This window comes from Pongo abelii, chromosome 7, assembly GCF_028885655.2.
Source record: "Pongo abelii isolate AG06213 chromosome 7, NHGRI_mPonAbe1-v2.0_pri, whole genome shotgun sequence".
Taxonomy (NCBI): Eukaryota; Metazoa; Chordata; class Mammalia; order Primates; family Hominidae; genus Pongo; species Pongo abelii.
In genome coordinates, this window is record NC_071992.2 from 24,099,991 (window position 1) to 24,127,454 (window position 27,464).

General features: G+C 42.5%; 1 protein-coding gene across 8 annotated transcripts in view; it reads left to right on the top strand.

Annotated features, from left to right (window-relative positions):
• Positions 1 to 27,464, top strand: part of PIWIL2 (piwi like RNA-mediated gene silencing 2) — a 93,509-nt gene that overhangs the window by 24,267 nt on the left and 41,778 nt on the right. For all 8 annotated transcript variants that reach the window (XM_054561324.2, XM_054561325.2, XM_054561327.2 and 5 more), the window contains 10 exons: positions 1,707 to 1,824; positions 2,718 to 2,842; positions 4,011 to 4,091; positions 4,397 to 4,510; positions 18,174 to 18,362; positions 18,936 to 19,020; positions 20,063 to 20,152; positions 22,079 to 22,219; positions 24,112 to 24,225; positions 25,265 to 25,453. In XM_054561324.2, coding sequence (XP_054417299.2) covers positions 1,707 to 1,824; positions 2,718 to 2,842; positions 4,011 to 4,091; positions 4,397 to 4,510; positions 18,174 to 18,362; positions 18,936 to 19,020; positions 20,063 to 20,152; positions 22,079 to 22,219; positions 24,112 to 24,225; positions 25,265 to 25,453 — 1,246 coding nt within the window. The remainder of the gene's footprint in view (positions 1 to 1,706; positions 1,825 to 2,717; positions 2,843 to 4,010; positions 4,092 to 4,396; positions 4,511 to 18,173; positions 18,363 to 18,935; positions 19,021 to 20,062; positions 20,153 to 22,078; positions 22,220 to 24,111; positions 24,226 to 25,264; positions 25,454 to 27,464) is intronic.

Below are 27,464 nucleotides of genomic sequence, written 5' to 3' on the forward strand. Positions count from 1 at the left end.
GTTTTGCCATGTTGACCAGGCTGGTCTCAAACTCCTGACCTCAAGTAATCCACCTGCCTCGGCCTCCCAAAGTGCTGGGATTACCGGCATGAGCCACCATGCCTGGCCAGAAACTTCCATACTATTTCTAAAGGTAGCTATACTAGGAAGACTGAATTTGTGAAGGGCAACTGCTAGTTGATGACACAGGAGGAAGAAGTGGAGTGAAAGAAAGAAGAAAGGAACAGTTAGGGAGAAAATATTCTGAAGGTATGTTATAAAGACCAAAGGAAGGACTCATTTGAATGAAGGTAATGAGAAGGTGGTTGACTTTGGCCGCAGGGAAAAAAGGAACTGAATTTGCTTGTTGAGGGTGTTGTGATCGTCTAGTAGTTTTGTTACAGTTGTAGAGAAAAAAAAAGGAAAGATGAAAAGCACAAAGGAGGGCATAGGCCATGAGAAGTAGCCAGTGAGTTGGCCACTCATTTAAAAAGTTTGTAAGAGGAGTGAGAAATGGAATAATTATAGAAGGCAACAGGATTGCTGTAATAGTTTCTATGAGGTAAGAAAGCGGAGCTGAGCACATACAACAGGTAGAGGGAAGTAGCCAGAAAAGGGGGGGAAATTGGATCCCAGGAAACAGGCTTGTGTGAAACATACAGCAAAGAGGTGAGCATTAAAGAGAGGGGAGAGGGCTGCATGCAATGGCTCACGTCTGTAATCCCAGCACTTAGGGAGGCCGAGGAGGGAGAGTTGCTTGAGGCTGGGAGTTCAAGACTATCTTAGGTAACAACAACAAAAAATTTTATTTATTTGTTTTTTTGAGACAGAGTCTCACTCTGTTGCCCAGGCCAGAGTGCAGTGGCACAGTCTCACCTCAGTGCTACCTCCATCTCCCAGGCTGAAATGATTCTCATGCCTCAGCCTTCTGAGTAGCTGGGATTACAACCACATGCCACCACACCCCACTAATTTTTTTGTATTTTTAGTATAACAGGATTTCACCATGATGGCCAGAGTGATCTTGAACTCCTGGCCTCAAGTGATCACCCACCTCGGCCTCCCAAAGTGCTGGGATTACAGGCATGAGCCACCCAGCGAGGGCAAAAAAAAAATTTTTTTTTAATTGGCCAAGTGTGGTGGTACCCTTATAGTCCCAGTTACTTGGGGACTGAGGCAGAAGGATCACTTGAGCCCAGGAGTTTGAGACAGCAGTGAGCTATGATCATGCCACTGTACTTCAGCCTGGGTGACAGAGCAAGACCCTATCTCAAAAAAAAAAAAAAAAAAAAAAGGAGATGGGGAGAACCGTTCCTCTTAAAATGGATTGACAAATGTTAAGGAAACAAAGGGAGAGTCACTTGAACCTGGGAGGTGGAGATTGCAGTGAGCCTAGATCGCGCCACTGTACTCCAGCCTGGGCGGCAGAGCGAGACTCCGTCTCAAAAACAAATGTGTATATATGAAAGAATATACACTGACATGCTAAGGCAGGTGTCCTTTGGTGGTAGAATTTGGTGGTTTTTATTTTTTTGTTAACCTATGGTTTCTGATGTTTCAGCTGGCAGCTGACTCTTCTTGAGTCGAAGTTCTAGTCAGACAGATAATTTTTAATATGGCCACTAGATGGAGCAGCAGTTACTGGGTAACTAGCACCTGTTGCACAGCTCTGGTAAAGATTGCTGTTTGAGTCAAGTTGAAGGAAAATCCTCTTCATTATTTTCCAGCCCCAATGTGGAGTGCAAAAGCATGAGGTTCGGCATGTTGAAGGACCATCAAGCTGTCACCGGCAACGTCACTGCGTTTGATGGATCTATTCTCTATCTGCCTGTTAAGCTTCAACAAGTGAGACCAAACAGGAAATAGACTTTCAGATGAACTCTAAGAGTGCTCTGGTGTTTTTTGTTTGGTTTTGCTTTTAAGAGATTGGGTCTTGCTATGTTGCCCAGACTGGTCTCAAATTCCCAAAGCCCTGGGACTACAGGCGTGAGCCACTTCACCTGGCCCAGGACTGGTGTTTTGAGGGGTAGGAAACCATAGAATTCCTGTACGTTTGAGTTGTACTTTTCTGTTTGTAGAGGGGAAAACAGATTTCTGCAGGACATAACAGCACATTTTAGGTTTGAATTCCTCAAGAAGCAGCTTCTCACATGAGAGGAATGGTTGGAAGTCTGTAACCTCAGTGATAAGAGTAACTTAAAATTGCAAATGTAGGCCGGGTGCGGTGGCTCACGCCTGTAATCCTAGTACTTTGGGAGGCCAAGTCAGGTGGATCACGAGGTCAGGAGATCGAGACCATCCTGGCTAACACGGTGAAACCCCGTCTCTACTAAAAATAAAATTAGCCGGGCGTGGTGGCAGGCACCTGTAGTCCCAGCTACTCAGGAGGCTGAGGCAGGAGAATGGTGTCAACCCAGGAGGCGGAACCTGCAGTGAGCCGAAATCACGCCACTGCACTCCAGCCTGGGTAACAGAGCGAGACTCTGTCTCAAAAAAAAAAAAAAAAAAAAAAAAATTGCAAATGTAAACTTGGTTGCAATTCTCTTACCAAATCATTTTTCTGAATCATAGTCGTCATGCTGTGCTTTTGCCAGTGTGGGCAACAAAGTGAGGGGAAAAGTAGAAAAATGTTTTGAGATACTTTAGTGTTCTTAAGAACACAGTTGAATTAGATTAGGATGTGGTCATTAGTTCTTAGTTTTGTCATTTTGTTTTACCTGTGTGTATTTATTTGTTAGGTTCTTGAGTTAAAAAGTCAAAGGAAAACAGACAGTGCTGAAATCAGCATTAAGATTCAGATGACAAAGATCCTGGAGCCCTGCTCTGACCTGTGCATTCCCTTCTACAACGTTGTTTTCCGTCGGTAAGAAAACAGCTGAAGTTCTATCGTCCTGTAACTTCAGTCTTGTATTTACAGTAATGTTCTTCAAGATTCTTGGATGGAAATACGTGACAGTATATTCTGGATGGGTTTGGAAGCATTTAATGAATAAATGGATGGTATTGAGGCTAACGTACTCAAAAATCATCTCACAAGTGGTAGACCAGATTTGAATATATGAAATTAGGTTTGGAGGTAGCTGGATAGGGGAATGGGTTCCTCCAGTTGTGTTCAGGAACTTTGAAAGCAGCTATTTATAGTGCATATTTAATGGTGACGGTAACAAGGGGGCTACTTAAAGAGGTTGTGTGTAAAAATATTTGCTGGAAGGATGTTTTTTCAGTGTCTTGAATTTATGGATTACAAACAGCTCATAATTGTTTAACTTCTTTTGAAACATCCTAATTTTCATACAGCTGCTATTCTCTTATTTACTCTTATTTAATGAAACACACAACCTAATTTCTTTTTTTTCGAGATGGAGTCTCGCTCTGTCGCCAGGCTGTAGTGCAGTGGCGCAATCTCGGCTCACTGCAACCTCTGACTCCCTGGTTCAAGTGATTCTCCTGCCTCAGTCTCCTGAGTAGCTGGGATTACAGGCATGCGCCGCCATGCCTGGCTAATTTTTGTATTTTTAATAGAGATGATGTTTCATCTTGTTGGCCAGGATGGTCTCGATCTCCTGACCTCGTGATCTGCCCATCTCAGCCTCCCAAAGTGCTGGGATTAGAGGCATAAGCCACCGTGCCCGGCCCACGGAACCTAATTTCTGCCTAGTAAGTTGAACTGCCAGGAATAAACGTAACTCCCTTTGCCACGCTGTTATTCACACACTTAGCAATGGGCTCTCTTGCATTCTTCATAGTTAATGGTGAAAAGTAATGTAATCAAACCTGGGAAATCAACTCAGTGTTTAGTCAGCTAGTAAGTGGAAAAGACTGCTGTCGTTTTGCTTTGCTTTTTCAGTCAAATACTTTGGCAGTTTTTGGTTTTCTTTTAACAAGATTGTTCTCAGTATAAAAGCTGTCTTCTGCAATGAGCACAAACATTTCTAACCGTTTAGACTTCCAAAGGCAAATGTAGCTAAGAATAATGGAACATAATTTTAATACTCTTCTATTAGAAAACTCATACTTGCTTTTTATTTCAGGGTAATGAAACTTTTAGATATGAAGCTTGTGGGGAGAAACTTTTATGACCCTACAAGTGCTATGGTACTACAGCAACACAGGTTGGTACTTTTTTCCCTTTCCTCACTTTTGAATGTTCTGGAAAGAAATTTTCCATTACAACCATTGTATTTAGTACTGTAATCTCAGCAGTAGTTTATGGTAGTGAATACAGTTTGTCAGTTAAATCTCTTCCTTAGTTTGGTTTTTCAGTAAGTTTGCAATAATGTCAATTAACTTAGTTTCCTGAGGCTTTCTCATTACTATTAGGGAAGGGCAGTATCACCTCAAAGTATTGTTCACATGGGGGCACGGAAGTATATGTGTTCTTTGAAAATCCTGCAGTTAAGACCACCTCTCTCTCCAGATTGCAGATCTGGCCAGGCTATGCAGCTAGCATCCGAAGGACAGACGGAGGGCTCTTCCTGCTGGCTGATGTCTCCCATAAGGTCATTCGGAATGACTCTGTGCTGGATGTCATGTGAGTGAATGGTGGGGTCTATCTTTAACATGCTGATGATTTTCTGAAAAGTTCAGAAACAGCTGGTAATGATATACATTAGACGTTGTTCTGTTTGTTTGTTTTTTACCCCAGAGACAGGGTCTTGTTTTGTCACCCTGGCTGGAGTACAGTGGTTTGATCATAGCTCGCTGTAACCCTGAACTCCTGGGTTCAAGTGATCCTACCACCTCAGCCTTCTGAGTAGCCAGGACTACAGGTGTGCTACCATGCCCAGCTAATTTTTAATTTTTTTTTTTTTTTTTTTTTTTGGAGAGACAGGGTCTTGCTATGTTTCCCAGGCTGCTATGTTTCCTGGCTTCAAGGGATCCTCCTACCTCAGCCTCTCAAAGTGTTGAGATTATAGGCATGAGCCATGGCACCCAGCCCTGTTTAGATTTTTAGTTGTAGAAAAACTGGAATAACTGAACTGAATATATGTGCCCTTGTCCCTAGTCCTCCTGAGATAAGCATCTGAATGGACATCTGCTGTGCTTTGAGAAGGAGTTTTATTTAAATTTGTGGTTAGGAGAACTTGGTTTGCTATATGCACATGCTGAGTTTGCATATAATAATATACAGTGTATGTGTTACTGTAGTAAATACAGATGTGTGTATATATATTTTTTAATTGAGACAGAGTCTCACTCTTATCACCCAGGCTGGAGTGCAGTGGTGCAGTCTTGGCTCACTGCACCCTCTGCCTCTTGGGTTCAAGTGATTCTCCTGCCTCAGCCTCCCGAGTAGCTGGAATTATAGGCGCCTGCCACTTAGCCTGGCTAATTTTTTTTCTTTTGTTTTCTTTTCTTTTCTTTTCTTTTTTTTTTTTTTTTTTTTTTTTGGAGACAGAGTCTCTCTCTGTTGCTTAGGCTAAAGTGCAGTAGTGCGATCTCAACTCACTGCAACCTCTGCCTCCTGGGTTGAAACAATTCTCTTGCTTCAGCCTCCCGAGTAGCTAGGACTACAGGTGCATGCCGCCATGTCTGGCTAATTTTTTGTATTTTAGTAGAGACAGGGTTTCACCATGTTTCCCAGGCTTGTCTTGAACTCCTGAGCTCAGGAGATCTGCCCTCCTCAGCCTCCCAAAGTGCTGGGATTACAGGCATGAGCCACCGTGCCCAGCCAGATGTGTATAATTTTTAGTGGTTGCATGAAATCTCATCTTACACACAAGTCTCTGTACATCTGATTTTTTTAGGCCATGTACTCAGAAGTAGAATTACTTAATGGAAGGGCTGAACATTCTAAAGCCTTTTAATATATATCTAATATAATACGATAGTTAACTATATCTTGACAAATTACCCTGTAGAAGATTTATTCAGTTTCTTTTCCCACCAGCTATGTACAACCACTGGGTGTTATCAGGCTTGTAAATCTTTGCTCCTCTGACCATTTCATTCATTGCTTCAGTGTATACTTACTGAGCTCCAGTTATGAACCGGAGTCTTAGGACCTATCGGATACCAAACCAAAGATCCCTCCCCTCGCGGAGCCTCTGTTGTTGCCAGGGGAGACGAACAGTAAATAATAAATGTAATAAATAAATTGTATAGTGTATTAAAAGCGATAAGAGCCATGGAAAAAAGAAAAAGAGCACACGGTCAGGGCAATCAGAAGTAGTGGGGCAGGGGGCGGAGAATTGCAGTTTTAAGTGGGGTGGTCAAGCTCATTTGAGCAAACGCTTGAAAGAGGTAAGAGGTTAGCCAGGTGAAGGGAGAAGAAGCTTTGGCGTGTGGACAGCTCAGGCACAGACCAAGACAGAAACAGGCCTGGTGCAGGCGCATGCAGGGTGGCTAGAGCCGAGTGAGCAAGCAGGGTGGTGGAGGGGCAGAGCAAATGGAGGAGCTGATTACATAGAGCTTTGTAGGGCTTTTGTGAGGGTTTTAACTTTCACTCTGAGTGAAATGCAGGACTTTGAGCAGTGCACTGGCAAGACCCAGCTTGGACTGTGAAAGGATCCCTGTTGTTGCTGTGTGGAGAATAGACTTGGCTGACTAAGGGTGGAAGTGGGAACACCAGTCAAGAGGCTGTGGTAATCCAGTGGAGCCATGCGGATGGTAGCCATGGAGGTGGTAAGGAGTCAGATTCTGGACATCTGTATTTTGAAAGTGGCACTTAAGTGGATTTCCTGAGTGCATGTGGGGTAAGAGAAAGAGAAGCTGAAGATGTCTTGAACTTTTTTATAATTATTCTGTATCTCCTAGACTGTCAGCTCCTCTGGCAGAGGCCGTGTCTTTTTTGCTCACCCTGTACAGTTAGACCTAATATAGGGCTTAGCACTGTCAAAAGACACAATTATTGGCTTTTATCTGGAGTTCATGAATTGGGTAACACCTTGAGGGTTCTGATGAGCTGAGCAGCGGAGGTTGGCTTTATAGACAGGAAAGGGCCAGAGAATCAGAAACAGAACAAAAAGATTGGTCATTTGTTACTTTCCTTGTAAAGGTTAAAGCAGAGGGGACATCTTTATCATATTAAAACTGGCCTGTTTGGGGATTTGGCTATTATATCTCTCTCCTGATGTCTCAGAAAGTCAGATAAAGATCTTAGTTTCTATTTGGTGGCATGGAACTTCAGCATGAGTAACTCCATTTTGGTTTGCTCTGTTGGGCCTAGTGCAGGAGCCCAGTCCAAGCCAATAGCCTCCTGTAAGTTTTATTTAATTGTACACAGTAAATGTTCAAGAATATTTATTAAATGAAAGTGTATGTCTTCAAATCCGCTATTTCTTTTTTTGCGGTTTCTGCCTTTGCTTTTATATATTTATTTTTCTTGTATGTACTTTCAGTGAATGCCTTTGCTTTTCTGCTTAGAAAGGTCTACTTGGCTGGGGATGGTCTGGTTCGTGCCTATAATTCCAGCACTTTGGGAGGCCAAGGTGGGAGGATTGCTTGAGGCCAGGGGTTCAAGGCTGCAAAGTGCTATGATAGTGCTACTGTACTCCAGCCTAGGCAAGCAAGTGAGACCCTGTCTTCAAAAAAACAGAACTAGTTTTTATTTTCCTTTTTTTTTTCTTTTTTGAGATGGAGTTTCACTCCTGTTGCCCAGGCTGGAGTGCAATGACATGATGTTGGCTCACTGCAACCTCCACCTCCTGGGTTCAAGCGATTCTCCTGCCTCAGGCCTTCTGAGTAGTTGCCACCACACCTGGCTAATTTTTGTATTTTTAGCAGAGACAGGGTTTTGCTACGTTGGCCAGGCTGGTCTTGAACTCCTGACCTCAGGTAATCCACCTGCCTCAGCTTCCCAAAGTGCTGGGATTACAGGCATGAACCACCACGCCAGGCCTATTTTCAGTGTTTCAAACCCTATGGATTTACCTTGATATGAAGTTGGGATTATCATGGTTGTCTCTGTACTATTATACAATTTATTGAAAAACATTCTTTTTTTCCACAGATTCAAATCACTGCCTTATATGCTAAAATACCTGGATTTATTTCTGAACTTTCAGTTTGAGCTATTGGGTCCAAACTAATGTGATTCTGTCTAAAATACTGTACTTTTTTTGGTTTTTAATATTTGTCAGAATTTTATTTTCAGAATTTTCATGGTGAATGTCACCCACATACTCTTTCATTTGATCCTTTGAATAACTTAGTGAAAATAAGAAAAATGTTGTTTAGCATTTTGATGGGCATTGACTAGGGAGAATGTTCACTTAGTCTTCTGTTGAAAAATATGGCATGTCTTTCCATTTATTGAAATTTATTTTGTTTTGGCTGGATGCGGTGGCTCACCTCTGTAATCCTGACATTTTGGGAGGCTGAGGCAGGCGGATCAGTTGAGGTCAGCAGTTCAAGTCCAGCCTGGCCAACATGGTGAAACCCTCTCTCTGCTAAAAATACAAAAATTAGCCAGGCGAGGTGGCACACACCTGTAATTCCAGCTACTTGGGAGGCTGAGGCACGAGAATCGCTTGAACCCGGAACCTGGGAGGCAGAGGTTGCAGTGAGCCAAGATGATGCCATTGCACTCCAGCCTGGGTGACAGAGTGAGACTGTCTAAAAAAAAAAAAAAAAAAATGTCCGGGCGCGGTGGCTCACGCCCGTAATCCCAACACTTTGGGAGGCCGAGGCAGATGGATCACGAAGTCAGGCGATTGAGACCATCCTGGCCAACACGGTGAAACCCCGTCTCTACTAAAAATACAAAAAATTAGCCGGGCGTGGTGGCAGGCGCCTGTAGTCCCAGCTACTTGGGAGGATGAGGCAGGAGGTTGGCGTGAACCCGGGAGGCGGAGCTTGTAGTGAGCCGAGATTGTGCCAGTGTACTCCAGCCTGGGCGACAGCGAGCAAGACTCTGTCTCAAAAAAAAAAAAAAAAAAGAAAAAGAAAAACGTCAGTTGGCATTTTGATGGTCATTGACTAGGGAGACTGTTCACTGAGTCCTATTGAAAAATATGGCATGTCTTTCCATATTTATTGAAATTTATTTTGTTTTGGCCAGGCACAGTGGCCCATGCCTGTCATCCCAGGACTTTGGGAGGCCGAGGCAGGCGGATCACTTGAGGTCAGGAGGTTGAGACCAGTTTAGCCAACATGGTGAAATCCCATCTCTACTAAAAAAAAAAAAAAAAAAAATTAGCTGGGCGTGGTGGCGCAGGGCTGTAGTCCCAGCTACTCCGGAGGCTGAGGCAGGAGAATCGCTTGAACCTGGGAGGTGGAGGTTGCAGTGAGCCGAGATTGTGCCAGTGCACTCTAGCCTGGGCAACAGAGCGAGACTTCGTCTGGGGAAAAAAAAATTATTTTTATTTTTTCCACAGTTATTTATCTTGGATTTTTTTTGTTAAAATTCATTCCTTTCTTTCTTTCCTTCCTTTCCTTCTTTCCTCCTTTCTTCGAGACAAGGTCTCATTTCATGGCCCAGACTGAAATGCAGTGGCTATTCACAGGCATGATCATAGTTCACTGCAGCCTTGAATTCTTGGGCTCAAGTGATCTTTCTGCCTCAGCTTCCTGAGTGACTGGGGCTACAGTCTTGTGCTACTATGCTCAGCTTTTTTTTTTCTACGTACATAATTTTATATGTACTTACCACTAATTTAAGCTTAAATTCACACTCAGTTGTGTAATCCCTTCACTATACATTGAAACACTAGGTATTTTGTCAGTTTCATTCCCCTCCCGTGCAAATACCACATTTTTGGGGTGATCTAGATCACTTTAGATCTAGCTTTGAGAACCTCTTCTCCAAGATAGTGAGAAGGCCTGTGTCAGGCATTACCCCATTATGTCACACATGGACCTTCTCAGTGTAGCTGCTCAGCCCCGAGAGCATGTCCATGTCTGTCAGGGAGCTCTGCAGGCTGTCCTCCCTTGTCCCCTGCAGCTGTTACTGGCTTGGTGTTCTACCACCTTTGTTCCCTGTTCTTATGGATCACTGGAAACCACAGAAGAGCATTTATTTTCCTGGAGGTGAGAAGAGCTCGGTGTTTAAAAATGTAGTAGCTTTTCTTTTCATCACCCAGGAATGGTTTGCATACTTCTAAAAGGTAGTAAGTCAACTAAGGTTTACAAAATAAGGTTACTTTCTTTTGTCACTGGTGAGTTCTCAATTCATTTAATGACCCATTCCTACTGAATTCAATACCATCTTAGGAATGTCTGTTAGAACCTTATCGGCTTCAGTTCGGCTGGTTGCTCTCCAGGCTGGCTGAACCATCACTGTCTTGGGGTTCCTCTTCCCTTTTTTTTTTTTTTTTTTGTTGAGATGGAGTCTTGCTCTGTTGCCCAGGCTGGAGTACAGTGGTGCGATCTCGGCTCACTGCAGCTTCCACCTCCCAGGTTCAAGCGATTCTCCTGCCTCAGCCTCCTGAGTAGCTGGGACTACAGGTGTGCGCCACCATGCCCAGCTAATTTTTGTATTTTTAGTAGAGACGGGGGTCTCACCACGTTGATCAGGATGGTCTCGATCTCTTGACCTTGTGATCCACCTGTCTCAGTCTCCCAAAGCGCTGGGATTACAGGCGTGAGCCACCGCGCCTGGCCCCCTCTTCCCTTCTTAAGGGGAATCTCCTGTATGTCAGATCTCATAACTGCTGTTTTCTTGATTTATTCCCTTGTTTTGGTGTAGCATATATACTCCAGTATTTTCCAGAAGAAGTGTGCATTGGAGGAAATTATTTTGAGACCTTACATGTTTGAAAAATGTCTTTAGCTTACAAAGTAATTGTCTAGTTTGATTGGGTATGTAACTCTAGGTTATAAATCTAGTTTGGAGATACTTTACCCTGAGAATTTTGAAGGCACTACTCCATCGTCCTTGCTTTTAGATTTACTGTTGAAAGATCTAAAGCCGTTTTAATTTCTGATTCCAGAATACTTTGTATGTCTTTCCTCACCCTGTCCTGCCCCTTTGGGAGCTTTGGGAGTTTTTCTTTACTGTTGTCTTCTGAAATTTTATTTGTTCTTTATTCCTTCCTGTATCTCTCAGGATTCTATATGGGATTATTTTCCCTTTGCCTGAAGAACTGCTTGTAATATGTCCTTTAGTGTGGACTTTGCTGGTGACAAATTCTTTTAGTTTTTATCTAAAAATGTTTTCCATCTTGCCTTTAACTTAAAATTCTGGGTTTGGCAGTTATTTTCTTTTCGCCCTTTGAGAAATATTATCTGGCTTTCTTTCCTTTTTTTTTTTTTGGATGGAATCTCACTTGGTTACCCTGGTTGGAGTACAGTGGCACGATCACAACTCATTGCAGCCTCAAATTCCTGGGCTCAAGCAATCCTCCCACCTCAGTCTCCCAAGTAGCTGGGACTACAGGGATGCACCATCACACCTGACTAATGTTTTAATTTTTTCATAGAGGCAGGGTCTCACTGTGTTGCCAAGGCTGGTCTCGAACTCCTGGGCTCAAGTGATTCTCCTCAGCCTCCCAAAGTGCTGGTGTGAGGCACTGTGCCCAGCCTATCTTATTTTTATTTTTGTAGAGATGCAGTTTGACTGTGTTGCCAAGGCTGACCTCGAAATCCTGGCCTCAAGTTATCCTCCTCCTACCTCGGCCCCCTAAAGTGCTAGGATTACAGGTGTGAGCTATTGCACCTAGCCCGTGGTTTACATTGTTCCTGTTGACAAATTAATCACCAGTGATACTGTTATCTTTTTAATTTTTTTTTTATTTTTGTCCTTGGCTTTGGAAGTTTTACTGTAATGCATCTAGTTGTGATTTCTGTTAAAAGAAAAAAAATATTCATGGCACTTGTTAAAGAATGATAAGGCAGACTTTATTCAGAACCAGTGCAATGGGCACAAGGACCCCTGCAATGGGGATTTACAGTATGGGAGAGAGATTGGGCTCAACTCAGAATACAACAAGGAAAAGTGGGAATTTATAGTCTAGGAGAAGGATCGGAGTCAGTGGATGAAAAATTACTGATAGGAACCATTTGGAGTCAGGGGGTTTCACCAAATTTTTACAGTTGGGTTGCTGGTCTAATGGGCCTCCAACCATAAGCTCTCAGGAATGGCCTTAATTGGTATGAAGCCTTATCTGGCTTCTTCTAAAGAGTACTCTTCTTTATGTTGAGCAGAAAAGACAGTTCAGAACAGACAAAAATGCCTTATATGTATAGACAACAGTAAAAGCAAAGCAAGCAAATGAAAAACAGAATTGACTGGGTGTAGTGACTCATGCCATTAATCCCAGCATTTTGGAAGGCTGAGGAGGGTGGATTGGTTGAGCCCAAGAGTTCGAAACTAGCCTGGGCAACATGGCAAAATCCTGTCTCTACAAAAAATACAGAAATTAGCTGGGCATGGCGGCACGCATCTGTCATCCCAGCTACTCGGGAGGTTGAGGTGGGAGAATCATCTGAGCTGGAATATCAAGGCTGCAGTGAGTGTGAGCCATAATTGCACCACTGCACTCCAGCCTGGCCAATGGAGTGAGACCCTATTTAAAAAAAAAAAGGTAATGGCAAAAATATTTTCAAATGATGTACTTTCAAAACAAAAAGGCTAATGACCTCACACAAAGATCTAGGTCTGATTATATGCTGGAGGCTGTACTTCTAAACCAAAAGGTCTATTTTATGTAAGGAAGTAAGGCTAATTGGCTTACATAAAGACCTAAGGCTAATGACAAAGGCCTGTTTGATTACAAATATTGGGATTCAGCAACTAGAGCTTAATGAAACTAGTCACACCTCAGATGGTTGTTGGGATTGACTCACTTGACAGCAGATCTGAAGAACAAAGAGTTAACCCCAAGGGCCCAGTGAGTGGATTGTTGGTCTGAGAATCTCTGGAATGTTGCCTGGGAAGTTTTCAAAATTATCTTGGTTGGACCTCCAGAATTGTCAGAGGATGGTGAGACCTCTGTTCTATCGGAAATAAAAAGAAAGCTGAATTTCTTGCTTACTGCAGTTAGAGACTATTGGTCTTCTATAGAATATTTGAGAAGAGTATATAGTTCAGGGATTGCAGACTTGCAGACGGACAAGTAGGTCAGCATCTTCTGAGGAAGGGTGGTTACTCAGGTGAGACTCTTGTGAGTTGATTTGCCCTCAGAGGTATGTGTATTGGATTAAGTCATCAGTGATTGGCTGGCTTATAGAAACAAGGGGATGACATTGATTAGTTGGCTTGCAAAAGTGTGTTTGCTGAAGTAAATTGATGTAGATTGATTCAACAGGCTTAAAACCCATTCTTATGGCTACTTGTTACTATGGTGACAGAGTAATCCATCTTTTCCAGTTTGTGGGAATTTTATTTTATTCTCAGGAGTATATGAATATTTGTTTTCATTTAGCTTTATTGTTTAGTTTCTTAGATATTAAATTCATAAAGAATTTTCTAAAATTGGCTAGCAAGCTAACCTGTTTTTTTAATGATCTTTTTTCTTTTTTTTCTGAGATGGAATTTCGCTCTTGTTGCCCAGGCTGGAGTGCAATGGCATGATCTCAGCTCACTGCAACCTCCGCCCTCTGGGTTCAAGCGATTCTCCTGCCTCAGCCTTCTGAGTAGCTGGGATTACAGGCATGTGCCACCACACCCGGCTAACTTTGTATTTTCAGTAGAGACAGGGTTTCTCCATGTTGGTCAGACTGGTCTTGAACTCCCGACCTCAGGTGATCCACCCACCTCGGTTTCCCAAAGTGCTGGGATTGCAGGCGTGAGCCGCCGCGCCCGGTCAATGATCTTTTTTCTTACAAATTTGAAATACCACCTTATTCTACACTCAGTATTAATCTGTTTGAGTCTAATTCCAGATCTTTTATTCTGTTCCGTTAATTTCTCTCTTTTTTCAGATGTATAAAGGTAAAATTGACATCCATAAAAAACCCACACACATTTAAAGTATACAATTTGATGAGTTTTGATATATGTATATATATTTGATATATTTCACCTGTGAAACGTTACAGTGAAGAAAATAGACATGGCCATTGCCCCAAAATGTACTCAGGTCTCTCTGAAGCCTCTTCCCACTTCTGTTCCTCCTCTGCACGCATGGGCAGCAAATGCTGGTCAGCTTTCTGTCACTAGAGATTATTCTGCATTTTCTAGAATTTTATATAAATGGAATCACTATGTTCTTGTTCTTTTTTATTGTATTTATTTTATTTTTTATTTTATTTATTTATTTTTTTGGGGACAGAATCTCTCCCTGTCACCCAGGCTGGAGTGCAGTGGTGCGATCTCAGCTCACTGCAACCTCCATCTCCCGCGTTCAGGCGATTCTCCCGCATAGCTGGGCTTACAGGTGCCTGCCACCACGCCCAGCTATATAAAAACATTTTTTTAATAGAGGTGGGGCCTCACTATGTTGCCCAGGCCGGTCTCGAACTCCTGGGCCCAAGCAGTTCTCCTACCTAGCCTCAGCCTCCCAAAATGCTGGGATTGTAGGCGTAAGGGGGGCGAGGAAGAAGACCCACCCAACAGCCCACCCACCCACCTGCTTGCCTGCTATTGTTTTTTGGTTGGCTTCTTTCACTCAGCGTTATTTTGAAATCATTCACATTGTTGTATGTTGCAAATGTTCATTCCTTTTAATTGCTGGGTAGTGTTCCATTTTGTGGCTCTACCATAATTTATTCACCCATTGTTTCCAGGTTCTTTCCAGCTTTTGGCTGTTACAAATAAAGTTGCTATAAATATTAGTGTACAAGTCTTTGTGTGGACATATACTTTCATTTCTCTTGGTTAGTAGATACCTGGGAGCGGAACGGCGAGTCATATGGTAGATGTGTGTTTAATTTTATAAGAAAGTCTTTCCCAAAGTATTTGTACTGTTTCACATTCCCACTAGCAGTGCCTGAGAATTCAGGTTGTTCCACATTCTCACCAGTACTTGGTTTAGTCAGTCTTAATTTTAGAAATTTTAACCAGTGTACATTGGTATCCAATTGTGGTTTTGATTTACATTTTCCTAGTGAATAATGATGTAGAGCATCTTTTCCTGTGTGTACTTCCCATTCATTTGTCTGCTTTGGTGAAGTATCTGTTTGTATCTTTTGCCTGTTTTTAAATATTTGGGTTGTTGTTTTTACTGAGTTGTGCAGTGATTCATTACATATAAGAAGTACAAATCCTTTATCAGGTGAATGATATGCAGGTATTACGTGATTTACGCATATTTTCTTCCATTTTGTAGCTTGTCTTTGCATTTTTCTTAAAGGTGACTTTTTTTTTGAGACAGAGTCTTGCTCTGTTGGCTGGAGTGCAGTGGTATAATCACAACTCACTGCAGCCTTGGCCTCCAGGGCTCAAGCCATCCTCTCACCTTATCCTCCTGAGTAGCTGTGACTACAGGCATGCACCACCATGCCCAGCTAATTAAAAAAAATTTTTTTTGTAGAAATAAGAGTTTCACCACATTGCCCAGGCTGTTCTTGAATTCCTGGGCTCAAGTGATCCTCCTAAAGTGCCGGGATTACAGGTGTGAGCCATCACACCCGGCCAGTGGTCCCTTTTATTTGTTTTTTATTCTTTTATTATTTTATTTTTAGAGACAGGGTATCGCTCTTTCACCCAGGATGGAGTGCAGTGGCGCCATCTCAGCTCACTGTAGCCTCTGCCTCCCGGGCCGATTCTCATGCCTTGGCCCCCTGAGTAGCTGAGACTACAGGCATGCGCCACCACACCTGGCTGTTTTGTACTTTAAGTAGAGATGGGGTTTCACCATGTTGGCCAGGCTTGTCTCAAAATCCTGAGCTCAAGTGATCCACCCGCCTCAGCCTCCCAAAGTGCTGGGATTACAGGCATGAGCCACCATGCCCAGCCCAGCGGTCCCTTTTAAGGAGTAGACATTTTTAATTCTGATGAAGTCGAATTTATACTTTTTCTTTAATAGGTTTTGGTTTTGGTGTCATATCCAAGAAATCATTGCCTAACTTGAGGTCGCAAAGATTTTCTGTTTTTTTTTTTTTAGGTTTATAGTTTTGACTCATATTTAGATCTGCGATCCATTTTGAGTAAACTTTTACAGGTGAGGTCAGGTAACGGTCTGAGTTCCTTTTGTTACATATTTAATTATCACAGCACTATTGAAAAGATTGTCCTTCCCTACTGATTTACCTTGACACCTTTGTCAGTTATTATTTGATCATAAATGTGTAGGTTCTGTGTTTCATTCTCATGTAATTTAAGGCACAAATGTCCCTCTGAGCACTGCATTAGCTACAGCCCCTGATTTTTTTATTGTCTGATTTTTCATTTTCCTTCAGTTGAAGATATTTTCTCATTTCTCTTGTGCTTTCTTCTTTGATCTGTGGGTTATTTAGAGTGTATTATAATTTTCAAATATTTGGAGATTTCTTTTTTTTCTTTCTGTTTAATACATTTTGACAAGTCTGGATCGTTTATTTTTCTGATTTTTCTTGGTTTTTTTTGAGACGGGGTCTCGCTCTGTCGCCAGGCTAGAGTGCAGTGGTGCGACCTTGGCTCACTGCAAACACTGCCTCCCGGGTTCAAGTGATTCTTCTGTCTCAGCCTTCTGAGTAGCTGGGACTACAGGCGCACGCCACCACGCCCAGCTAATTTTTGTATTTTTAGTAGAGATGGGTTTCATCATGTTGGCCAGGATGGTCTCGATCTCTTGACATCATGATCCACCCACCTCGGTCTCCCAAAGTGCTGGGATTACGGGTGTGAGCCATTGCATTCAGCCTATTTTTCTGATTTCTTTTTTTAAACTAACCTGTCCATATTGAGACTAAAGACTCTTGTTATTTCTGTGGCGTGCAGCTACTGATGTCTTTGCTCAGTTTTTTCTTATTATCATATTTTAACCTGGCTTCCTAGTGATCACCACCTTGTCTGTAGAGCTTAGTCATTCGGATAGCAGTTATACTCAAACCCCATGACCCCATAAGGCTTCCGTCTCTGCTAATGGATCTGTGTGTAGATTGAAGAATGCATTCAAAATTAAATGTAGTTCTCCCATCTTTTTTGGCTTTTAAGTCTCAGCTGAGATTTCTTGGCTCTCCTCTAAGCATAGATGGTTTCCCAGTCAGCCAAGGATGTGTGGCCTTCTATGGCTTTCTGATTGCCAGGATTTAGCCCTTAAATTTCTGGTTGATGCACTGCTCACCCCAACTTAGACGACAAATCTAGGCTAACAGAACTTTGCTTTTCTCCATTGCCACTTGTAGTTGGCTTGCCATGGGTTCCCATCCTTACCCCTAGATTAAGTTTTCTCTATCTCAAAAGGTTGTACACTTTTTGGTGGTATTTCTATAGCAGTCTCAAAATGACAAAGCTAGAGAACAGACTGATAGTTACCAAATCTAGGGAAGGAGGGGGAGTGTGAATATAAAGGGCAGCAGGAAATAGTCCCTTGGTGATGACATGCAACAGTTTGGTATCTGATTGTGGTAACCTATAAATGAGAGGAAACTGTATACACATACAAACACACCAGTGTATGTAAATAACAGTGAAAATGGAGTAAGATCTGTAGTCTAGTTAATGATATTATAGCAATGGCAGTTTTGTACATGAGACTCTATGTCCAGATTTTGCAACTTTCTTTGATTTGATGAGTATTTCAAAGTACGAAATTTTAAACAATTAATTTTAATTAATTTAGGGACAGGGCCTTACTTTGTCACCCAGGATGGAGTGCAGTGATGCTATCATAGCTCACTGTAGCCTCAAACTCCTGGGTTCAAGCCATCTTCCCACCTCCCTCAGTCTCTGGAGTATCTGGGACTACAAGGTACGCCACTATACCTGAATAATTTTTTAATTTTTTTAGAGATGGGGTCTCGCCATGTTGCCCAAGCTGATTTCAATATCCTGGGCTCAAGCATTCCTCCCACCTTAGCCTCTTGAATAGCTGGGACTACAGCTGTGAGCCATCATGCCTGGTAGGCCTATATTCTCTATTTCCTGCAGTTCAGGCCCTCTTAAGCTTTTTCCTTTTTTTCCCCCCACCAAGGAAATAAAGTATCACTATGTTGCCCAGGCTGGTCTCCAACTTCTGGGTTCAAGCAGTCCTCCTGCCTCTGCCTCCTAAAATGCTGGGATTACAAGCGTGAGCCACTGCATCTGGCCAAGAGTCCCATCTTTTAACACAACTGGAGCCTTCTGGTGCTATATAGCTGTGATTAGATTCCTCAATTACTTGATCCCATATCCCTTTCATACTGTTCTGGATATACACTGTGATTCAAAAGTCTTTTGTCTCTTTCCAAAGGCATGCCATTTATCAGCAGAATAAAGAACACTTCCAGGATGAGTGTACTAAGCTTCTGGTTGGCAATATTGTTATCACCCGATATAACAATCGTACCTATCGTATTGATGATGTGGATTGGAATAAGACTCCAAAGGATAGCTTCACGATGTCTGATGGGAAAGAGATCACATTCTTGGAATACTACAGGTAGCAAGAAGAGACTGGGTTTGGGCCTTAGGGTGGGGGTTGGATGTAGTCCACCATCTCCAGCAGATACTGAGTTCTGCAATAGCATACCACTTGACACTTTAAAAATAATTGGTAATGTGTCTGAATGAGCTTGTTTGTGGGATTTGACCTGAGTATGCTACCATTATAGCTTCAATTATTTTAGTAATTTGGAAGTTAGTATATAAATTAATCTCAGGGCTTTGAATTGTATTTATTTTTCTGATTTTATTAGAAGTCTGGAGAGATTAAATTCAAGTCATTAATCATTTGACTGTCATTTCATGTTTCTCTTACCTGAGCCCTTTAGCCTGATGTTTTTAACAAAGTCTTTCTTGAACTTTTAGCCTTATTTCTCCTATATTTAATTGTAACAAAATTTGAGCCTGCTTTTTCTGGTTATAAATATATTATGATCAGTTTGCAGTGGCTCCTTGACAAGAGTATTATGCAAATTATATACCTCAGTCCTGGTTAAGAGACTCAGACTATGGTGCTCTAAGAGTATTGATGCTGCTTCTGAAATTTTTTCCTGCCTGTACTCTGCTCTAGCAAAAATTATGGGATCACAGTTAAGGAAGAGGACCAGCCACTGCTGATTCACAGGCCCAGTGAGAGACAGAATAATCATGGGATGGTGAGTAGGGCTGTCAGGCTTACAATTCCAGCTTCAGTTCTTCATCCTGTCAGCTGCTTTTAGCCGTCCTCATGGCTTTGTGGGAGCTGTGGAGTAGCGATCGTAGTGTGGTTGTGGAAAGCTGTGCAAGTGTTTGTCTGTCTCATCCAGCCAGAGGCACCACTCACACTGGTAAGATCTGCTTTAGAAGTCCCCACGAGGCAGAGCTAAATATCCACATAAGCTATTAGGTTAAAGAGTTAAGGAGAATTTCCAGTGAAGGAAGATTAAAACTCAATCCATTAGGAAAGGTATAGACATTCATTCATTCATTCATTTATTCATTTATTTGACGGAGTCTGGCTCTGTCACCCAGGCTGGAGTGCAGCAGGGTAATCTCAGCTCACTGCAAGCTCCGCCTCCCGGGTTCACGTCATTCTCCTGCCTCAGCCTCCTGAGTAGCTGGGACTACAGGAGCCCGCCACCACGCCCAGCTAATTTTTTGTATTTTTAATAGAGACGGGGTTTCACCGTGTTAGCCAGGATGGTCTCGATCTCCTGACCTCGTGATTTGCCCGCCTCGGTCTCCTAAAGTGCTGAGATTACAGGCGTGAGCCACCGCGCCTGGCCTAGACATTTATTTTAACAGGGCCAAAGGCTTAAGGAAGGTACCTTGTTACCTGACTCCTCTGTCTTAAATGTGAAGACTGAAGACCAGTAGGATACAGTGAGACTGAGGCACACTGCATAGCGATAGGAGGCATTGTCTTACCATTGTCTTGAGGCCCAAGAGGGACAGATTTTTTTTTTCTAGTTTTCACTCTCCTTTGACAGTTTCAGTATTTTTCCTTTGACCTAATACAACAGGCTGTATGTATAGTGACTGAGGGAGAAAGGATAAAATACTTCTAGCATTTCACTGCTCTCTCCTCCAGGATTCTATACTCCTTAGTGTGCAAGGTATATCACTGCAGGAGCAGCCCTGGCCATGACATGTCCTGTATGGTCAGGAACATGAGCCTCTTGTACTGTCTTATTTTCCCTCTTCGTTCTCTCTTCAAAGCTGCTAAAAGGGGAAATCCTGCTGCTGCCCGAGCTTTCTTTTATGACCGGAATCCCAGAGAAGATGAAGAAGGACTTCAGAGCCATGAAGGTTGGAGTCCTGTGTTTTCAGCCAGAAATGCCCACTTTGTGAGGCAGCCTTTTGGTTAACAGTTTGAGTTAGAACCGAGCCACGTTCCAACTCTGATGTTGGCTTGTATTGTAACCTGGGCCTGTCCATTCTTCCAGGCTCGTTTTGTCCTCTGTAAAACATGATCCATGTCCCTTCCCACACACGATGTGAAAAAGCATATCAGAACTTCCTTTTGAAGGTCGTTAGAACAGTAGAGGGACTAGATCATAAAAGAAGAAACAAACAACTCTGTCTTCATCCTCACCAGTCAGGTGGATAATTGTAAACTGGTCATGTGACCATGGGTGAGGTTCTTTGAGAGCACTGAGTTATTCTAACATTTCCAAAGCATTCAGTTTATTTGAAGGCATGGAGAAGATAATGAGGCAAAAAGCAAATAAGTCAGGAGATAAGGATAGAAGTTTATCTTGTGGGGCCCTGATTGTCCTGGGGGTGTTGGGCTCAGCTCCTATGGGCAGGGCTGAGTAGCAGAGATGGGTACAGCACCTAGCACCTAGGTGGCGTTGAGTCCAGACCTCGAGAGCCGGCCCGCCACACTCTGTCTGGGGCTGTCCACACTTGAACTCCTTTCTGCTGCCTCACTTTCCAGTCCTTGTCTGTCTTAGACCCATATGCCACATACAGTTTTTAGTAACATCATAAAGAAAGAGCTTGAAGTGAAGCTCCAAATTCCTGTGAGAGATTTCGTTCATGTTTACCTTCCAATTCTTCTACTTTAACCTACCTTGTAGGTCAAGGCCTTTTCCGTACAACTCCCAGTTGCCTGATGACTTTATGATCACAGAGCTGTATCTATATACCCCTGTAGACTTACTGACCCTAATGACTACCTCAGAGGGAATAACAGCTATGCAATTCATTCATCTCAGAAGAATAAAGAAAGAACTCACTTATGTGATTCAGAATCTTCCTGCATACCTGTTAGATTTTACTCAACAATATTTAGCAAGTACCTATAAATGAGTCAAACACCATGACAAGTTCTGGGCAAAAAAGTGACTTATGGTAACATCAAATAACTAGTATACTATGGCATATAGTGTTAGACTGAATATGGTTTTCTATTTTGTTTGGCTGGATGCCTCGCACATGGCATTTTTTCCACATTTTTTCCCAAATTTTATTTCTTTTTTAATATTTGTTTTATTATACAGATGGGATCTAGCTGCGTTGCCCAGGCTGGTCTCAAATTCCTGGGCTCAAGTGATCTGCCTGTCTTGGCCTCCCAAAGTGCTGGGATTACAGGCATGAGCCACTGTGCCAGGCCCCACATTTTAAGTAGGTGTAATCAAGCCCCTTTGTTCCTGTTTTATTGGCTCTTATAGGAATTTTAAAGTCAAAACATGCTTTGAGAAAGAAATAAGATCCACACATCATGAAAGAGAGAGTCAATGACATTTAAAATTCTTTTATTATTCAATTTTTTTATTTTTATTATTTTTTTTTTTTGTGGAGATAGTATCTTGCTCTGTTGCCCAGGCTGGAGCGCAGTGGCACAATCATGGCTCACTGCAGCCTCAATCCCTTGAGCTCAAGTGATCCTCCTGCCTCAGCCTCCTGAGTAGCTAGGAGTAGAGGGCACGTACCACCATACCTGGCTAATTTGTACAAGTTTTTTATAGAGACAGAGTCTTGCCCATGTTGCCCATGTTGGTCTCGAACACCTGGGCTCAAGCGATCCACCCACCTCATCCTCCCAATCAATTTTTAACCTTATATCACATTCACATTCCTAAGAGATATATTTAATAAGTCCTTGAAGATATTTGAAAATTTCTGCTGATTTCAATGGGAAAGAGAAACATTTTAGACCTACTGGGGTTTATTTAACTTCATATTGGTGAAGTTATCTTTATAAGTTATCTTTATTTTAATTCTGTTTAGGATTTGGCCCAGCAAATCAATCTGAGCCCCAAGCAACACCATAGTGCTTTGGAATGCTTGCTGCAAAGAATTGCAAAGAACGAGGCAGCCACCAATGAACTGATGCGTTGGGGGCTCCGTCTGCAAAAGGATGTACATAAGGTAAACCAGAAAACGTGATGGTGTATGCGCATGTACAGACACACGTGTGCAATATTTATGTGACTTTCCTTTTGTTGTCAGTATATTTTGAATGTTTGTCCATGTCATTTAGTATTTTTCTAAGTTTTACTTAGAAAACTTAGTAATGCCAGAGTCTTACTGGCATTACAGGTGTGAACCTCTGTGCCTGGTCATATTTTTCTAAGTATTTCTAATGGCTGCCTGATACTTTTTATTAACGGTTTTCTATCCTTTTACATTCAAATTGAATTTAGTATTTTTCTATTATAAATAATGCTGCAGGGCAGGCGTGGTGGCTCACACCTGTAATCCCAGCACTTTGGGAGGGTGAGACAGGTGGATCACCTTAGGTCAGGAGTTCGAGAAGAGCCTGGCCAACATGGTAAAACCCCATCTCTACTAAAAATACAAAAATTAGCTGGGTGTGGAGGCACGAGCCTGTAATACCAGCTACTCGGGAGGGTGAGGTAGGAGAAGCACTTGAACCCGGGAGGTGGAGGTTGCAGTGAGCCAAGATGGGGCCACTGCACTCTAGCCTGGGAGACAGAGGGAGAATCCATCTCAAAAAAAATGAACTAATTTAAAAAAATAACGATGCAGTGTACATTCTTATAACTGAATCTTTGTATGTGTTATTTATTTTTTTGAGACGGATTCCAAGTGATTCTCCTGTCTCAGCCTCCTGAGTAGCTGGAATTACAGGCTCACACCACCATGCCTGGCTAATTTTTGTATTTTTAGTAGAGATGGAGTTTCACCATGTTGCCATGGCTGGTCTCTCGAGCTCCTGACCTCAAGTGATCCGCCTCCCTCAGCCTCCCAAAGTGTTAGGATTACAGGTGTGAGCCAACATGCTAGCCCTTGTTTATTTTCTTTTTTCTGTTTTTTTAAGACGTGGTTTCATTCTTTTGTTGGTCAGGCTGCAGTGTAATGGCGCAATCTCGGCTCACTGCAACCTCCACCTCCCAGGTTCAAGCGATTCTCCTGCCTCAGCTTCCCAAGTAGCTGGGATTACAAGTACGTGCTACCACGTCCGGCTAATTTTTGTATTTTTAGTAGAGACGGGGTTTCACCTTCTTGGCCAGGCTGATCTTGAACTCCTGACCTCGTGATCCACCCGCCTCTGCCTCCCAAAGTGCTGGGATTACAGGTGTTAGCCACCGCACCCAGCCCCCTTGGATATTAAGTCCAATTTATGAAGGTAAAATAATTTAGGGACATTTATGTTTTTAATACTTATATTTTATTTATTTATTTAAAAAAATTATTTTGAGACAGTCTTGTCCTGTCACCCAGGCTGGAGTGCAGTGGCGTGATCTCAGCTCACTGCAACCTCCTCCCAGATTCAGGTAAATCTCCTGCCTCAGCCTCCCAAGTAGCTGGGGACTACAGGCATGGGCCACCACACCCAGCTAATTTTTGTATTTTTAGTAGGGACAGGGTTTCACCACGTTGGCCAGGCTGGTGTCAAACTCCTGACCTCAAGTGATCTGCCCTCCTCGCCCTCCCAAAGAGCTGGGATTACAGGCGTGAGCCATGGTGCCCTGCCCCTTTAAAATATTTTTTAAAGATTGTTTTCCTTTATTCAGTGGTTCTAAATAGACAATGTTTCCAAATCCCTTTCTTGGGATATCATGTGGAAGCTTCAATAATGAAAGATTAGTACCTATAGTAATTTTACTTATATAAATGTAGGTTTCTACTGACAGGGACTTTCACTACTAGAATCTTTATTATTCTGCTAGTCTCAAAAGTTATAACAGGGACAAGTGTCTATGGTGGAGCTGAGCAGGCCTCATAGAGCAGTAGCAGTGTTTTTCTAAATAGTGTTTGAAAAGGCTCATGTCATAGGTGGTTTATTTTCTGTTTAGATTGAAGGACGTGTTCTACCAATGGAAAGAATTAACTTAAAAAATACTTCGTTTATCACATCTCAGGAACTAAACTGGGTTAAGGAAGTAACCAGAGATCCTTCCATCTTGACTGTAAGTGATTTTTGAAGTGATAAAGAGAGGACCAGTATTCCCCAAAGTGTGGGAATTAGGAAGCAGGAATGATCTAGAGTCCTCTTTTTTGAGGGAAAGTACCAATTGAATCCCCATTTTGAATTACCTACTAACCAGGGATCCTTCAAACAGAGCGGTTGATGAGTTGTTAGAGGTAAGCCCTTTGCCTGACCATAGACTTAGGGAAAGGAAATAAATTGCTGTGGTAATTCACATAGTGCCAACCTGTTACCCACTCTCCCTTCTTTCTTTCTCTTTTCCCCCTCTTTTTCCCCGGGAGTATCTAGAGGGTATTTGTATCCGTGAAAGAAGTTAGATTAAAACAGTACCTCACCTAGGGAACTAATAATACGCTAGCTATTTGTATCAAAGTACAAAATGGCGTATAATTACTTCTCAGTGTTTTTGACCAACATGGACTTCGTGGCAAGATATATAAAAACAGATATATAAAATGCATGTTTTTAAATGTTTTATTAAAATATAAACGGAAAGCACACTTATAAAGGTATAACTTGATGAGTTTTTTTTTTTAATTAAATAGACCTGTGTAAGCCACACCAAGGGTTAAGATGCAGAACTTTACCAGCACTCCAGAAGCCCCCTCTATTCTCCCAGTTACTGCCTATCCCTTACCCCTCACACACCCAGTATAACCACTGTCCTGACTTTTCACAGCACAGACTGGTTTTACCAATTTCTGTGCTTTATATATACATGGAATCATAGATTATATATTCTTCTGTGTCTGGCCTCTTTTCTTAAATTTGTGTTGGTAAGTTTCATCCTGTTGTTAGGTGTGGTTGTTGCTCTTCCATTCTCATTACTGTATAACATTCCATTTTGAGACTACGCCACAGTTTTCTTATCATGTACATTCATGTTAATACAGGAGTTAGATAAGACAGGATTCAAGCAATGAGAGTGAAAAGTAATTTATTCTCTAGAATGAAATCTTAAGTATGAGTATGGGATATTTAAATTGTGAGAAATACTAAAAGCTCGTGGTTGTTCCTAGATCCCCATGCATTTCTGGGCACTTTTTTACCCAAAGAGAGCAATGGACCAGGCTCGAGAACTGGTCAACATGTTGGAGAAGATAGCTGGCCCCATTGGCATGCGTATGAGCCCACCGGCCTGGGTTGAACTAAAGGATGACCGAATAGAGACCTATGTCAGAACCATTCAATCCACGTTAGGAGCTGAGGTAAAAATGTACTTCAAATAAATTTATAGGATGTCCATTTTAAATTACTTAAATACTTAATTTTAATTTATCATGGTTATCAGTCTGCTGTTGATGATGCCCTAGAACTTGTCTTACCCATGTGCACATGAAATACTGATTGAAAAGTGTTCTTTATGCCCTTTGGTTAATTTTGCTTCTCTCACTCTATGTTGGCACCCTCACTTACTCTAGTCTTCTTTTTCTCACCTAACTGGCTGAGAGAATAGCTGACTTGACTGTGGTTCATTATCTATAGAACATGTTGTGCTCAGAAAGCAGCAGCTTGGGTTAGGTGTCGTCTTGCACGATTCACTACTGAGTGCCTCAGTCCGGCCTGGTTCAAGATTAAAATTACTCTGGTGATGAACTTGGCAGATGGCCCATTGATTGGGTCCGGATGACTGATCAGGAACACTAGAGCTGGCCAGGTCATAGTACTCACAACTTAGTTATTCAGGCTTTTCAGTTCTTATCTGTTTGTAAATAAAATAGAACAAGAGGAATAGGGAGAGAAAAAAGCAAGGGGAAGGCTTTTGGAAGTAATTAGCCCTTGAATTGAAGATTCTGGTAAATTGTTCTGGTGAGTTCAATCCTAGAATTCAATCATCTTGGCATCATGGAGTTCTTTTTTTAAATTTTTTTTTAAGAGATTGGGTCGGCTGGGCGCACAGTGGCTTACGCCTGGAATTCCAGCACGTTGGGATGCTGAGGTGGGCGGGTTGCTTGAGCCCAGGAGTTTGAGACCAGCCTGGGCAACATGGCGAAACCCTGTCTCTATAAAATATCTAAAAATTAGCTGGGTGTGGTGGCATGCACCTACAGTACCAGCTACTCAGGAGGCTGAGGTGGGAGAATCACCTGAGCCTGGGGAGGTTGAGGCTGCAGTGAGCTATGATCATGCCACTTTACTCCAACCTGGGCAACAGAGTGAGACCTTTTCTCCAAAAAAAAAAAAGTGAGAGAGATAGGATTTTACTCTGTCACCCATGTGGAGTACACTGGTGCGATCTTAGCTCATTGTTGCCTCAAACTCCTGGGCTCAGGCAGTCCTCCCGCCTCAGCCTTCCAAGTAGCTGGAACTACAGGTGTGGGCCATCACACCTGGCTAATTTAAAAAAAAAAAAATTATAGAGACAGGGTTTCACTATGTTGCCCAGGCTGGTCTCGAACTTCTGGCCCCAAATGATCCTGCTGCCTCAACCTCCCAAAGCAATGCGATTACAGGTGTGAGTCACCATGCCCAGCAGCATTCTGTTTTTGATCCGGCACTCTCGGTGTATCATTCACAACAGCACACTTGTGTTCTTTGGTGTGTTTCTCTCTCTCTTTTTTTAGACACAAGGTCTTGGCTCTGTTGCTCAGGCTAAGTACAGTGGCATGATCATAGCTGACTATAACCTCAAACTTGAGGGCTCAAGGGATCCTCCTGCCTCAGCCTTCTGAGTAGCTGCGACTGTACACATGCACCACCACTCCTGGCTAATTTTTAAATTTTTTGTAGAGATGGGGTCTCCTTCTGTTGCCCAGGCTGATCTCAAACTCCCAGCCTCAATCAGTCCTCCCACCTCCACCTCCCAAAGTGCTGGGATTACAGCTGTGAGCCACTGCAGCCAGCGTGTGCATTCTCTTTATAATTCCATCCTGATCTACCATGCCTGTCATACTGTACCATGGCCTCCCTCAGACCTGATCATAGATAAGTTCTGCTCTGCTTTCAAAAGAATAACCCAGCCCAGTACATCAGCTCCCCCATTTCACAACTTCTTGTGTTCCGTTTTTGAGAGGGTACAACTGACAGTTTTCATGTGGCATGGATGTGAATTTCATTCGTATCGCTTACCAGCTTATCTCATAGTGGCCTTGCTCTCTCTCTGTTCATCTTTAAGGCATTCCATTATCATCTCTATGAGGAATCACAAACTCATATGTCTCCAGGAGCCTGATAAGGAGTATAAATGAGGGAAGTGGGCCAGGAGGGGAGCGAAATGAA